At 35.2% G+C, this 16,416-nt stretch overlaps 1 protein-coding gene across 4 annotated transcripts in view; it reads right to left on the reverse strand.

Moving 5' to 3' along the window:
• Positions 1–444: 444 nt before the first annotated feature.
• Positions 445–16,416, reverse strand: part of YTHDC1 (YTH N6-methyladenosine RNA binding protein C1) — a 35,475-nt gene continuing 19,503 nt past the window's right edge. For 2 of the 4 annotated variants that reach the window (XM_060108981.1, XM_060108979.1), the window contains 8 exons: positions 10,498–10,582; positions 9,343–9,509; positions 6,745–6,827; positions 5,474–5,510; positions 5,338–5,377; positions 5,167–5,229; positions 3,516–3,650; positions 445–1,436 (listed from right to left, as the gene is read on the reverse strand). In XM_060108981.1, coding sequence (XP_059964964.1) covers positions 1,212–1,436; positions 3,516–3,650; positions 5,167–5,229; positions 5,338–5,377; positions 5,474–5,510; positions 6,745–6,827; positions 9,343–9,509; positions 10,498–10,582 — 835 coding nt within the window. In that variant the 3' untranslated portion in view covers positions 445–1,211. Of the gene's footprint in view, positions 1,437–3,515; positions 3,651–5,166; positions 5,230–5,337; positions 5,402–5,473; positions 5,511–6,744; positions 6,828–9,342; positions 9,510–10,497; positions 10,583–16,416 lie in introns of all 4 variants that reach the window. The other 2 variants (XM_060108980.1, XM_060108978.1) reach the window with 1 other exon arrangement.

The raw sequence follows: 16,416 nt of genomic DNA on the forward strand, positions 1-16,416 counted from the left end.
ATACAGCTTGTTACTACTGAGAGGGATTGATGATTAACTTGATTAACTTAAAATAAGTAACTATAAGAGGGTTAAAATTTAAAAGTGTATTCTAAAAGTAAAATAGAAAATACCTAAAGTAGCTAACTTATCAAAGTTACACACAAACCAACACAAAACCTGAAAAAAGAAAACAATCCTATAACCAGAGTAGATCCAAAAATGTCAGCAGATGAACACTTAACCAAAATACTAAGGAAACTCCATTGTGTACCATTAGTTCTTATATTAGAAATAGAAGTAAGCTTTTAATATAATTGACCTAAGTTAATCATTTCTGATAAAACATGCAAAAAAAGACAAATGGGGTTCCCACAATTCCTGAACACAAAGCATTCTTTTATGTCCACTAATATGTAAGGAAACAAACCTGCATCCAGACAAGAAAGAAATACAAGACATAAGTGTCAATCTTTACCAATTTATTTTATACAAAACAGTAGCAATGTAGAATATGGGAATTATCTTCTGCTGCCACACACGCAAAGTTGTGAACATTCCAAGCCAATGTATACAGTTTGGAGGGGAAGGCTAAACAATAGCATCAACCATGCTACTGAACATAGGAATTTTTTATCTAAAAAGACTAAAAATTAGATAGCAATGCCTTCTTAATATTGCTCTCATCATTGAAGATGGAAGAAACATAAAAAGTGACTTTTTTTTAAGATTAGAAAAAAGGAAAAACCAAGAGGCTGCTACAACACTGCCATACAGTCAAACCATCTTATTTCAATATTTGCATAATTGATAGCAGCATTATTTTTACTGAACCGTGTGCACCTACATTTAGAAATACATCAAAGCAAAATATTGTGGCAGTCATCCATCAAGATCCAAAAGAAAGAAAACAAACAAAAAATAACTCTAGGATGAACATACTATATGTAGATGAACATGTATGGAGACTGAATCAATATCTACATTCTTGGACTGTTCCATTCTGCCCCAAATAAAAGTCTCAACTCAAATTGTCAACGGTGCATTTTTTGGAGGATTTGAGTTTTTCCAGTTCTTATTATACTGCATGCTTGGAACAAAGAGGGTCATAATAAATCCTTCTACACAATGAACTTTAAGTAGACAGTTGAAAATAAATTTACTACTTGTAAACACACACAAAAAGAAAAATACAAGATTCTTTTTAAACAATCAGTGCTTCCAAAAGCACATTATCTTCTGTATCGACCTCTCTCCCCTCGGTCTCTGTCCCGATCACATAATCGCTCTCTTTCTCTTTCTCTATCACGTCCTCTATCTCGTTCTCTGTCTCTTCTGTTATCTCTAGGGCGGTCTCGCTCTCGCTCCCGATCTCTTTCACGAGGTCTACTTCTCCGACCACTGACAACAGCTTGTGTTCGACGAAGGAAATCATCCACCCTCATATCATAATCATGCTAGAAAAGGTAAGAAATGGGTACGGTATGTCAAAAATCAAACGGAATTTATGTGTCCCTTCATTGTAGACAAAGAATCTAAATAAATGCCCTATTCATTAATTCACAGAATGTAATCCTGGCATTGTTTAGAAAAAGGATTTTGATGTCTTACTAGTTAGACACCTACAACAGAGGACTATTCAAATATCATTAAAAAATCACTTCATGCAGTTTTCTATTTAACTTTAATGATTTCTCCATCCAATCCCTTTAGTAAGATTTATGCCAGGGCTTCCCTGGTGGCGCGGTGGTTGAGAGTCTGCCTGCCGATGCAGGGGACACGGGTTCGTGCCCCGGTCCCGGAAGATCCCACATGCCGCGGAGCGGCTGGGCCCGTGAGCCAGGGCCGCTGGGCCTGCGCATCCGGAACCTGTGCTCCGCATGACCTCTCCGGGAGAGGCCACAACAGTGAGAGGCCCGCATACCACAAAAAAAAAAAAAAAAAAAATTTATGCCAAAATAATCACCTAATGATGACCATCAACCACATGATCAATACATGATCAATACATCAATACATGCTGTCAACTACGCTAAATGTCATCAATGTTTTTCTGCAACTGGTGAGCTCTACTTATTTTTCCTCCTTTGAGTCCACAAACTAAACCAAACCAACTCTGCCCTCTAAAGGTGAAATTAAGAATTCTTCCATTCCTGATTTTTTTTCAAACTAAATCACTGTTAATGACAATTTATGGAATTTGACAGAATTTTAAGAAAATATGTACTGCAGTAAGATTGTAGTCTATTCCACACAGAGCTAATAATACACAAAAGGTTGAGGAGGACGCTAAGGGTAAGATATGCAACTGAGGTGCAAGGTTGTTACCGTGGATATTTCTAAACTTGACCCCTGCTCTAGATTTCTACTCTTAGTTCTCAATTCTTCTTTACTTACTGAACTTGGTCTCTTCAAGAGTCAGCTTAAATATATAGAATATAAGGTTCAAAAACAATTCCACACTACCTTTCACATATAATAAATATGTGAATATTACCTAATTATGAAATATATACATAAATACTAACAAAAAAGCTACAATAGAAATATAACTTGTTTAAAAGTACATTTTGATAAAAGAATCTCAGAAAAACTTCCTTTTTTGAAAATGTGATCATTTACAAAAGGCATTTTTAAAAACACAACCCAGGGCCTCCCTGGTGGCGCACTGGTTAAGAGTCCGCCTGCCGATGCAGGGGATACGGGTTCGTGCCCCGGTCTGGGAGGATCCCATATGCCGCGGAGCGGCTGGGCCCGTGAGCCATGGCCGCTGGGCCTGCGCATCCGGAGCCTGTGCTCCGCAACGGGAGAGGCCACAACAGTGAGAGGCCCGCATACAGCAAAAAGGAAAAAAAAAAAAAAAAAAACACAACCCAGCTAGTCAACTAAGATTTCATCATACATAGGCTGTATATTTCTTCTTCTGTGACTGGAAAACCAAACCAAAAAAACCACTACTAAATTAAAGTCTATTAGTCAATTAGTATTCTCAAATTGTTTAACCGAACATTAAAGATCCTAGTATGACTTTATTTTGAAGGATTAGTATCTTTGAGGATAAGGAAATAAATGACAGATGAAAGTATCTCAAAGATAGGCTAGGAAACCACTGCTCTGACTGGTCCTCTCAGATATGCATGCTCTTTATCATGTGGGAAGATAAAAGGATGTTTATGTGGCCCAGCAGAGAGAGAGAGAGAGAGAGAGAGAGAGAGAGAGAGAGAGAGAGAGAGAGAGAGAGGTGTGTGTGTGTGTGTGTGTGTGTGTGTGTGTGTGTGTGTGTGTGTGACATTTAATAAACTCTGCCCAACTACTATACTGAAGACCCAGAAATCTCAAACTCAAATATAGTCTGCTTAAATAATCAAAGGGGCTAGCCATTTTTAATAAAAACAAGTTGTGAATTACTTCAAAAACAGCCTTCAATAAGAAGATGAAACCATCTACCATTCAACATAATCTGGTATCCCTCACATTCAAATTATCTACAGAATTCTAAGCAGTTCCCTCATACTTCTGCCTTCTCATTCACTTACTACTCGTTTATCTCTGTATCTTGCTTCATGTGGTACTGGGTGATGTCCTGAGTACGGGGGATGAGCTTGAGGAGGTGGAGCATGGTGCTGATAGTAAGGATGGTGTGGAGGTTGTTCCATTCCAGGATAAGGAGTCTAAAAAAAGAAAACCACTTCCATAAGCATCTACCAAACAATCTTGTAAACAAACCATTCTTAGAATTCCCCTATCCAAACCACCCATCCCAAACAAATAATTTACTCTGTACAAGCCATTTACTTTGATGGCATTAGGATTCTTCAAAATACCCTCTTTATTTGCTTGTTGAAAATGTGTGTAATAAACTCTCTAATTACATATCTTCCAAAATTTAACATTTATACTTTTATACATACAATTTACATACTAATAAAAACAGCGAGCCCTCACTACACAGTGATTACTATGGACCAGGCACTGTCCTAAGCACTTTACATGGCTCATTTAATTCTCACAGCAACCCTACAAATAGGTACTATTTTGTAATCCTAGTTTACAAAAGGGAAACTGAGGCACCAAATGGTTAAGTAACCTGCTTAAGATCACACTGCTAGTAAAGGGGTGGAAGTTAGACACAATATCAGGCATCCTGGATCTAGAATCAATCATCATAACCACTATGCACAACTGTATTCTTAAAAAAAAAAAAACTCAGGGGCTAATGAACTTTTATATGCCATTATAAAATAATGGAAAATCAAAAGTACTTCTCCCCCTAATTAGTGCCAAGATAATATTATTAAATATTTTAATTTCATAAAATCTAAAGGAAAGAAACCTCATAATTCATCTATCTGTACAGAGTAACTAAGTGAAACAAAAGTCAGATGGAAATGCCACATTACAGGCAGCATTTAAGATAAAAAAGGTAAGAAACAATCAGAACTACTTAAACTTCCAAGTTTTTTATTTTTTAGGGATTAATGCTTCAGTTATCCTCAATACCTTAAGATATATTCTAAGAAGAATATCCAGTTTTCTTAAAGAAAGGAAAAAACATTAAAGTTTAGGAACAGGGTTTAATTAACCTTATTTAATATAGAGAATTTACTGAATATTAGGGTCAGGCACTATGCTAAACTTAACTTGTATTTTGTATATTTAGCTTCTTGACAATCCTGAGGTTGACATTAAATGACATTAATGACTACTCCATTAAATTTTAAGCCTTTAAAGGATAGACATAATGTTCAATTTATTCACCAACATACACCCAGGGCAAGCACAGTGCCTGCAACGAGTAGGTACTAAATATTAGTTTGATGAGCCAAAGAATGAATGGATGCTTATCGAGTTTTACAGATAAAGAAAACTATAAGAAAAAAAATACATTATGAAACGTGTCCAAGGTCAGAGTTGAGAAGGGAAGGTATTTGAACCCCGAAGAGTTTGCACTACTAGCCACTACAATAATAAATCATAATACTCATCAATTAAGCGGGTACTATTAATATAAATCAAATCATTCATTAGCCTTTAGTTTTAAAAACAGCATGCAAGTATATATCACCAAAGATACGTATTTTAAGTCTCCTAATGGGTAACTGTAACAATCATATTCCAAGTAAGCACTCAAAATGTATGGAACTGCAAATGAAGTTAAATAACTTGCAAAAACAGAATAATACAAACCATTCCTTGCCAAGGTGGTGGTGGTCCCATGTTATGAAATTCCCTCACATAATCATTGTAGGACTAAAATGAAAGATGATAATGTTAATAAATAAATAAAAAGCCCAGAAGTTACAAAATAAATCAGATACAGATTTTATGTACATTAAATTTAAAAAGTGAGATGCTTACCCCATTTAAAAACACATCTCGGCGAACTCCTGAAAACCGTCTGTTGGGAATAAGATTTGTGAAACTAAATTCAGGTAATTCATAAACTAGTTCCAAGAATGTAATTCAAAACTAAGCAAGAGTGAACCCAACTTACCTATCTACTTCCTGGTATCGTGGATCCTTTAAATACCCTGTTTAAACATCAAGCATTTTAGTATATCAAATATATGTTTTTTATTATGGCATTATAATTAAACCTTCCTTACCACTCAATTCAATTCTTCCCATGAAATAATAATGATGCTATTATTGTATTATTCCACTTTCAGATTTTCTTCTCAGATTACATGATAGAAGTAACTAAATAACTTACTGATATCACAGAATTATAAACTGCTAGAGAGATTTTCATATGGATCTTCTAAATTCACACCCCAATTCTTGCTAGACAGAAACTTCTTCATGCTGCACCGTAAGGAAGGTAATGGCAGAGGAATTATCTTGAGGACACCGTAATAGGTCTTCCTTAAAACAAATGTTTACCTCTACCTTGAGTATACACAAGCCTTGCTAAGTCAACCATAGTTTTAAAAAATGCAAACGTACAGAGAGAAAAGCAAAATTAACAAAAGTTGCAAAAATGAAGATATATACATTTTATCAATAAGTGAAAGAACCATGGTAATAAGAGAAATATTCTACCTCCTTTTCATAAGTACTCAGTAAATTAAAAATGTAAAAAAATCTGAGTGGCCAAGTTACTGGGGAAAAATTTAATTTTATTCTCTGGAATATCCCATTTTGGAGAAGAATGAGGCTTATCAAGCCACTTGTCACATACAGTGCTTTAATGCTAACACCAACTTCCAAATTGCCTAATTTTTATATGTGTATCACTGACTGTTTTAAATATCTTCTCTTAAATACACTTTGCCTTTTTCAATTCCAGTAAGGGAAAGACTAACTGAAAAGCTGCTTTTAGATTAAACCAAGCATTCCCCATTCCTCTCTAAAAAAATGATGTCAAAGGTATTTTTATTTAGAAAATATAGCATAATTTCCGTTTCCATTTAAAGCTGTATACACATGAAATACTAAGTATCAAAGGGAATCAAAAGCTTAATAGAGTGTAAGATCACTGCTTTCCCTAACTACATTTAATCTTAAAAGCACAAGTGCAGTTTCCATTTGTGCAATGATAATTAGTAATTTCAGATAATTAACATTATGATGAGTCACACTAGAATAAACAACCTTAACAAAGTAGAGGAATTACTACGTGATTAATAATTTCCTAAGGTTTAAGTAGTCACATCCTAAAGTTTTTTCACTTTTAAAACTATAGGGTCATGAGAGAAGTTTGTGTTGTTGTTGTTGTTTTTAATAATTTCAAGTCAAATATCTGCAGGATTATAAAATATTAACCTGGTCTCTGATGAAACTCAGGGGCATAGTCAATCCTTGGTTTCTTTCTGCTGTTATGAATATCATAATCTTCTGGTCGACGCCTACACAAATTAGACACATTAGAAATTAAACCAAAAACTGCTGGGAGAACAAACAGCAAAGCAAGTGTTTCTGACAGAAATAAGCATACAAAAAAGCTCATTATTTCCTTTAAAATAACACTCATTTTTGGTGAGCAAATATCTTAAAATTTCTAAATTCTAATTCCTCAAAGTAATTACTATACACCAATCCTTAGATGAAGCGCTGGAATAGATATTCTGTGTAATCCTCATGCTATGACGAGGCACTTGCAAAGAGTAATCTGCTCAAAATACGTAAATCACATTTTAGTAATCTAAACAAAAGTAAGTGAGCTGCCCTCAAACTAATATAAATATCCAGTTTAACAATTAAAACACTTTCCCAAATAAAGTCTCCATTTAGGTAAAAGAAAGGGGGGAAAAAAACTATCATCATTACATAACAGGTAACTCTAAAATCTATATATTTATACGTATTAATGTCATTTTAGGCTAAGTCTAAAGAAAATTAAGAATTTCTTAAATATTTTTCTTCTGCTTTGCACAAAATTACACTTTTCACATGATCATACAGAAAATTTGATACTTATTAAACGTGACTTTACAGAAAAGTTTTGAAAATCTTAATACTTTGAAAAACCAATTTCTAAAGTTAATAACATTTAGGAATTATGGGAATGTTTTCCAGAGACAATGCCTTAAAATAAAACTGGCACATAATGGGGCAGAGTTTTAACAGAGTTCATAAAACGAGTTCAAAGTGTATTCTTTAGAAGGTGACAACTTTACTATCTGAAGAGGGCTGCTCTTCACTATCTTCCATAAATCTCAATGGTTAATGTAAATACATCATTACACTTCATTTTACTTAGTATTTAATAAAGAGCTACACAAAAGAAAAACAAAAATCCAAGTTTTTAAGGTAATAATAAATACACCTTTTTACCCTTAATGTAAAAAACTCCATAATAACCTGGTATCACTAGTTTTCCAGCTATTTCTCTGCATATCAACTGCTATCATTAACTTTTGCAACACAAGTTCACTCAAACTACGAAGCTGCAATAAACCCAAGCCCCCCCAACAGAATAAAAACAGTTGCATCTACAATAAATAAGACTAAGAAAATTAAAAGCTGGTTTAAAAAAATAAACATACCGCTTTCTTGTAGTTTGGGGAGTGCATTTACGACCGGTATAAAACATGATAGTAACAGTTCATAAAGTAGTCCAACTACTGACTTTAAGCTGTAAGCCACATACAAATATGGAGGCCCTGGCAGGCTTGAGAGAAGGTGTAGTGTAAGTATAGTTTACAGTCCATTGCAAAACTGAGGTAAAAACTTCACTTGTATGTACTGCATTGCACTGGAAACCTCTTAGCTTAAAACTTCAAAAGACATCTTGGTGCTCAGTCCTTTTAGGCCAAAAATAAGGGGGCTCTGCCAGGTTTCCTCCTACCTACTTGACAGTGTCCTTCTTAAGCTCAAAGAAATGGGGACTCTTGTTGGATTATCTGTACCTACCACAGGATGTTTCCACCAAAAGGAAACTTAACCAAAGGTTTCATCCCATCAACCACACATCCAACAGTCTTTAGCAGAATATTTTAGATTTAGCTGTATGCAAATCTATACAGGGGAAGGTGTTGGGTAGAAGGGCATAAATCAGTCCTTTGCAAAGACTTCTCCAATTCTGTAACAAGTTAAACCCCCTTTTCCTGGAAAATGCTGTTTAGTTCATAAGTAGTGATCAATAACCATGGCGATCCTCTAAAAAACACTTTAAGTCCACAGGTACTGCCAGCATCTGGAAAAGCTGCAAACAGACACAGCAACAGCCCTTCTTTTTGGTTTGTTGCCGGGTCTCCCAGGGCCACTTGATCCCCTTTGGAAAGAACCTATTGTGTTCAGAAGCTCAGCAAGATGTGTGAATTCACTGGGTACAAGTTAGACAATATTTGACAATGGGGTTAACACATCACGATGGTAAAATCTGAAACAGTCCCAATAATGCTCCTCTTGAATATCAAAATAACTTAAAATATTTTATCCTCTAAATGAGGCGTCATCTTCTGAAAAAATATTAGTGATCCTTTATAAAAGTCCCATATCTGATAAGGCTTATCCAGAGACACACCTGAAAGAAAAGGCTTTTTACAAAATATTAACAATTTTTGCAAATAAAGACTTCCTCCTCTTCCTCCTTTCTAGCCTGTTCTTAGCAACAAAGGCCTACCTCATTTCAATGGTATACATTGTATTATCAGATTATTATCTAATCTAAACTGATTATCACTCTTTAGCAGATAATTTTTTCTGCATAAGGAAAGATCCCCATTTTCCTCTTGAAAAATGACTGAGACCAAGGTGACCATGTGAAATCCTCAATGAAGCCACAAACTAGTCCATGCAGCTTGATTTGAGGATTTTCTCTTTCTTCTTTACCGCAGGACAAACTTTTGACGAATCACATTCCTCCATCATGTTATTCTGATACATGTGCCTATTATCAGTCCAAAGAACGTTTCTAACCTTCCCACATCCCGGACTGGTTCTCGACGGGATGGACGTCCTCTTGACCGGGGCTGAGAATGCATTCTTCTCTTGTGACGCATTTTATGAATGACCTGATACAAGTCAATACTTTCATCAGGGGGAAATAGAAGACAAAGCTGGGTTCCACATTCAAGTTCAATTTCCTAGAATAGGAAAGTAGTAATTTACAAGATGAAAAAAAAGGAGAAACTTTCAATAGACTTGTATTTTCCTGATGTACAAGAACAAAAACAGATTGACTTGGAGGCTTCCTTCCCAAGGCTGATGATCGTATGAGATTCCGATAAATTTCCTTGAAAGGTTTTAAAAAAACCTTTTAAAAGTGTTTCACGTATTTATATAAGGGGAAAAATTAAAAGTGTAGAATCTCCAAAGTTAACTACACAAAAAACTCTGTGACAATCACCCTCTGCAACAAAGGAATATTTCTTTGTGCAAAACACAGAAGTATCAGGACAAAGTCATCCATCTCAATACAGTGGAGGAAAAACATGTTAGTGTGTCAACAATTTTCATAATCATAAATTGCTAAATGCACTTAAATACATTATATTAACTAGAAAAACAGACTAATCTACAGACTTTTTAAAATTAAGTTTTATTTTCAATTACCAATATTTTCACTTATGAGCAATGAAAACCTGGTTCAAAATTACATGTAGAAACCGTAAGGTTCACAGGTTTGGGTTTAAGTCACAGCACACTTTTAATTTCACTTGCAGACTTGAAAACCTGACTACACATACTTATGTCCTTTTCATAAAGCTTCCTTCTCCTCAGAAAACTTCAGCAAAGACATTAAATGGCATTTGTAAAATATACAAAGTTCAGAATCTGTTAAACAGTAGTAACATAATGAAAAAGCATGTAAAAATCATGTCAACTCTCTTTGAAAACTTTTCCTTCAATTGTATTAATGAAGTACCATATAAAGCTACCTATCTTTCAACATTAACGGAGGTCAGATTAATCAATCAAAATCACAGTAATCACAAACTCCAAATAAGAATATTTTCCCTTAATCTTTCCCACAAATTCAATCAAAAATGGTTTTAAAATATCCTTCAATAAAGATCTCTAAAAGGGTTGATTAAATGTATGTTTTTTAAAGAATCAATTAAAACAACAAACCTGTCCATCACGTCCGATCTTTACTGGCTTATGTTCATTCCAAGGATTGGTGAGATGAGCCGACTTAGTGAAAGGTAATTCACGCCTAAATACAAAGTAATATTAATTATATTACTTTGCAGAATCCTTATACTACTTTAGTAGTGAATTCCTATGTTAATCATGATTTAAATATGACTAAAATTTAAGATTGATAGAGCTTATTCCCCAGAAAGGGAGCCCCCTTCAGAGACACACTCTTTCTACATTCTCACGTGTTCTCAAAATTTAAAAAACCTAAATAATACGCTTAAGATAATGAGCTTGAAACCAAGACAGTTTGGAGTTTAATCCCAGCTCTCTCTCAGCTTCTCTGAGCCTGAGTTTCTTCATCTTATAAACAAGGATATCACCACCTTCTTCATACTTGTTTTAAGCAGTTTGCATATGAAATAACATATCAAATGTTTAGCATATTTCTTGCTTCTGTGTACTAAAAATCTTGTATTTTTTTAAAAATAAATTATTTATTTTTGGCTGCGCTGGGTCTTTGTTGCTGCGCACGGGTTTTTCTCTAGTTGTGGTGAGTGGGGGCTACTGTTCGTTGCCGTGAATGGGCTTCTCACTGCGGTGGCCTCTCTTGTTGTGGAGCACAGGCTCTAGGCATGCTGGCTTCAGTAGTTGTAGCGCACATGCTTAGTTGCTCCGCGGCATGTGGGATCTTCCTGGTCCAGGGCTCGAACCCGTGTCCCCTGCATCGGCAGGTGGATTCTCAACCACTGCGCAACCAGGGAAGCCCCTAAAAATTTTGTATTTTTAAATAACTGATCAACAAAGAGATGAAGCTTAACCAGGCAGTTAATACCAAATGAAAATACACGCCCCCTATCCTTGGTTCAGGGCTGCTTTCCTAGATTCAAATGTCCTCCCTCCTTTTGATAAGGCAATATTCCCCACCACATATGGAATGGCTCTTGACAACACGTTTTTATTCATAAATTCCTATATTTGCATGTATTAATTATGCCCTCCACTTACACTACAGTGCTATACCTAAATAATTTAAACAAACTCTGGCTCTAAGTTGAGCCATAGGGCAAAATGGTCTCACCAAGTTAAAAAAAGATACCCTGTATTTTTATAGTTCTTTATCAACCCAGCACAACACTGAACACAAACATGACACACAATAAGTACTTGTCAAAAAAAATAATCGAAAATTAATATCATTCAATAAAGTTTCATCTATTTGTGCATAAGGTAATACCAAATTAAATAAATGCTTTAATTAAAGATTATATATATACATACAATACAAATGAAACTGCTCAAAGGACATACAAAGATGAATAAAATAAAGAGCTTGAATTCCTAACCTTTCTTCCACAGCTTTTATCCGAGAGTAAACAAGCACACACAATTATTTTGTAAAAGAATGGGTACCATAAATAGAGTATAAAAGTTTTGTTTTTAATGTGCATGGTCATATCTATTTTGGAAAGAAAGAAAAAAACAATCAGAAAATGCTTCCTGGAAAAGGTGGCATATGGGATAAGCCTGAAAGAAAAGTGACTCAGGAAAAGCCGTATGTAGAGAGGTAAGGCAGGGTTACATTTGAAGCAATGAAAAGGACCTGAGCAAAGATATAATGGAGAAGAAAAAATACAAGCAAATAACCTGGTCCAGTGGACAAGCTATATAACCATTTATTCTAACCTTACGTGAATTTTCTTAAAGATGAATATTAAACGCCCAAATTTTACACAACTATTTTTAAACCTCAGAAAATATTTCAACATTTACAGGAAAAGAGAAGTATATATCTAAAATTAAAGTATCAAGGTGGCATGATCTGTGGTGGTGGTGATGTGAATGTATGGGAGAAGTGGGCAGAGTGTGACAGAAATGCCTACTAGGTACTACTACTGTATTCCTCATCTAAAAGACATCTTACCTCACACATCGAGAGTGGTTCAAGAGTGTATGTACATACATAAAAATATGTATGTATATATATCTACACACACACACACACACACACACACACACACACACACACACACCCTTTACAGGGAAGGCAGGGGGAAAGAGACTATCATTAAGCTAGAGTAAGTCCATACCAAAGGCCTAGAATATCCAGATGCAGATCTATAGTTAAAACTGTATTTTAATGGCTTCTCAGATTTTTCCTCAGTTGCCAGTTAAAAAAAGGTTACGGAAAGGAATCAATAATAACCTACAACTACGAAAGTGCAGGACGGTTACAAGTTATTATTGCACAGAGTTACCACTGTTATTTAAACATTAGCAATGGAATACCCTAGGTCCAAAAAAAGGCATATGCTGAGCTGTTTGAGTCACTTAGGGTTAAAATTCTTTGGTGGCACTGATTCTAACTAGATTCTAGGGACCTCTGCCCACTGTTTTGACAAACTAGTTAATCCCAGACTGAAAAGCACAGAGAACTGTAAGGCCTTAGGAAAAACAGGGCTTAGATTAAGACTAAGAGAAACTGCACATCTGTGGTCATCACAATTATAGAGCAGGGATCCTAAAAATGAGCTTTTGAGCAGACATGTAATGAAAAAGCCTACAGATGATTATCTTTACTGTGAGTACCCTAGGTAACATGGCAGTGATTCTCTGACTTAAGGAGCTTAGAAAATGGGGCATATTTAACAAAAGAACATGAAACTCTTCAGAGGCTCTTATGTACTGACAGCTGTTTTGGTCATTAAAACTAAAAGGAATAATATCGAGAAACCATGAAAGAAAAAAGAAATGGGTTATCTGGAATGGACAAGAAAGGGGTGAGATTAAAATACAATATAGTCAGTAGATTTAATTCTGGTTGAATGACATTCTATAGATTTTAGCCTTATTTTGATCTAACTCCCAGCGGCAACTTAAGTCACTTTTTAATGCTTCCTTTCATATCTGCTACCATGCACCATCTAGTTTTAAACTCCAGTGTGCCTACAGGTTTGAGGTGCATGTAAGGATTCTGCATTTTAATAATCAGATACTACTGATGCAGGTGATCCAGGGGCCACACCTCAAAAAACTTAAGGCTAGCTATTATTAAATCCAAAAGGTACTTAAATAAAACTCTAATTTAAACTATCATATCTGAAAAGAAAATATATTAATAGCAGTTACTATTACTGATAGCAAAGCCTTCAGGGTTTATATTAAAGTTTAATCCTTTTAACACTGAAGGTCAAATGTAATTCTCATTTCACACAGAAAACTTAGAGTTCAAGTGACTTACTCAAAGAAATGTCAATGTAATAAGAACACGTGCCCCCTCAGAACTCTGAAGTATTTTAATATTACTCTTTAACGCACTTATGAGTATTTTTAAAAAAGTTACTTTTTTTTTTAAATTAAGAATATTCTTTCCAGGTAAACCTAAAATTTACTTAACAGTAATAAAAAACATTACTACCCAAAATTTTACACAAAATCTTAGCAGAATGGACTATTTGGGTTTGTACCTCTTCTGATGCTAGCTATATATATTTCAAATGCGTTAGTAAAAGAGCCAGTGAGTCAATGAAGAAGAAAATGAAGATGATAATCTGTGAATAAACTCATCTTCTAAAATTAAGAAACACATTTCCTTATCAATAATCTGAAATGAAGGTTCATAAAACAAGTAACATTCTAAAATTTGCTACCACCAATCTAAAACTGGGTAATTATTTTCCTCCTAAGAAAGCATCACCTCCAAATATTTTCCAGTGACACCAATAATGTTTCTAGTCATAAAACCATAGACTTAACAAATCTCTCCTTTGGCCTGTACAGTTATCCATCCAAAAAAATAAGTAAAAATGTCTATCTCTGCTAAGAAATAATTGGCACCTTGTCTTCACTATAAACTGCCACCAGATTTTTAAATTTTATCATTTTGATTATGATTTAACTTTAGAAATTAAGAACTATAAATCTATATTTAAAAACCCTGGGTACAGGGGAGTATGGGAACATCATCTATAGTCTCACCACTCTGACAATGCATTCCAACATTATAATTATGTATCCTTTCATTTGTTGTATCTTTCCATGTTATTACATGGACAATTATTTTTGTGTATTACATTTAAGTGACAAACCATAATTTACTTAACCAATTTCCTATGAGAGAATTTAGATTGCTTCTAATTTTTCCCTATAGAAAGTAATGACAGGGGGCTTCCCTAGTGGCGCAGTGGTTGAGAGTCCCCCTGCCAATGCAGGGGACATGGGTTCGAACCCTGGTCTGGGAAGATCCCACATGCCGCAGAGAAACTGAGCCCATGCGCCACAACTACTAAGCTTGTGCTCTAGAGCCTGCAAGCCACAACTACTGAGCCCACATGCCACATCTATTGAAGTCTGCGCGCCTAGAACTCATGCTCCGCGACAAGAGAAACCACCGCAATGAGCCCGCGCACCACAACAAAGAGTAGCCCCTGCTAGCCGCAACAAGAGAAAGCCCGCATGCAGCAACGAAGACCCAACACAGCCAAAAATAAAAATAAATAAAATAAATTTATTAAAAAAAAAAGTAATGACGGGATGAATAATGGTGATATATTTATATGCACATATAGCTTTTTGCTACTCTATTAAACATCAACCTAATACACTATCTCTGCTGTATCACTGCCCATTTTCATAGTTCCTCACTGTCCCACAGCAAAGGTTTATTAACTCCTTAGACTGGCCCGCATTACTACCCATCTTTGCCTTTTGTTCTTCTCTTTACTGACTATCTGCTTTATTAAAAAGGTGGTTCCCTATCCCATCCACAGACCCCACTCACACCCCCCACCCCATGGTTTCTGATTTCATGTCTCTTCTTTGTGCTACTTTGCCTCCTGAATATGAACAGCATTTTTCTTTCTTATCCAATTCCTCTATCCTCATCAAAAATCCACCTAAGCCGACTTAATGATACAAAAAAATCCATATGGTCCCTTTCAGGTAATTCTTATTTAGCTAAAGTTAATTTTACAGGTAGTAGATTTGTGCATGCCATATAAAGTTCACTTAAATAATTAGCTTTTCATATTGTTGAAATAGCTTTCTAAGTCCAAGATGGAGCCACTCCTGCCCAAGGTGCTAAGCCAACAAACTGAAACTTAGATAACTTTCACGTCCCTGTAAATGCTCCACTTGACCAGAAATGCAATATATCCAGTCAGTCAATCCCCAAACGCCAAGCCAACTCTGGGCTTCCTCATCCCAAACAAGGTTGACTGTGTGGCCCCATCCAATCAGGTATTTTCTTATTTGTCTGTTTCTTATTCTTTACTATTCATCCTATAAAAGTTTTCTGCCTTCTGCCCCATTTTGCAGTTCTCGACAAGAGATTATCCACTTGCTGAAGTGTTAAGTCTCTCTGTATCATCTAAATTGACTTCTTTAATCATTTTTTTAAACAATATACAATCGTTCAGTAAGGACAAAAAAAGTGGTAAATAACTCGGATTCAAAGTAAGTCTACTTTTCTAACAAACATTTAAATCTTAACTACTGCAGTTTCAAAAGGTCACAATGACAACTAACATGATTTGCTAACTTCCTTAAAAAACACTAGTTGTTCACAACTAAATTAGTCACCTCCAAAATGTTATATTAGCCAAGTCAAAGGGTGACTATTTTCCCACTCCACAGTAATAAAATGGCATGTTAAATCACTAAACATAAACGTGTGCTAAATAACATAAGCAACTGATTTGTAAATTTACTGCCATAATACTAATGCAGAGAACAAATGAAATACATAAAACTCTTGACTAAATAACTCTTTGCCCCATGCATTCTATATTAATTATAAAGGTGGTGAACAATACAATCTAAGCATATTAATGTTACTTTTACTTTTTTTTTAACATTGTTAAATAAACTCTATAGATCCCAATCAGCCTAGGAATGACACCAAAAAAAGGG

Source organism: Mesoplodon densirostris, chromosome 1 (assembly GCF_025265405.1).
Source record: "Mesoplodon densirostris isolate mMesDen1 chromosome 1, mMesDen1 primary haplotype, whole genome shotgun sequence".
NCBI classification, from domain to species: domain Eukaryota; kingdom Metazoa; phylum Chordata; class Mammalia; order Artiodactyla; family Ziphiidae; genus Mesoplodon; species Mesoplodon densirostris.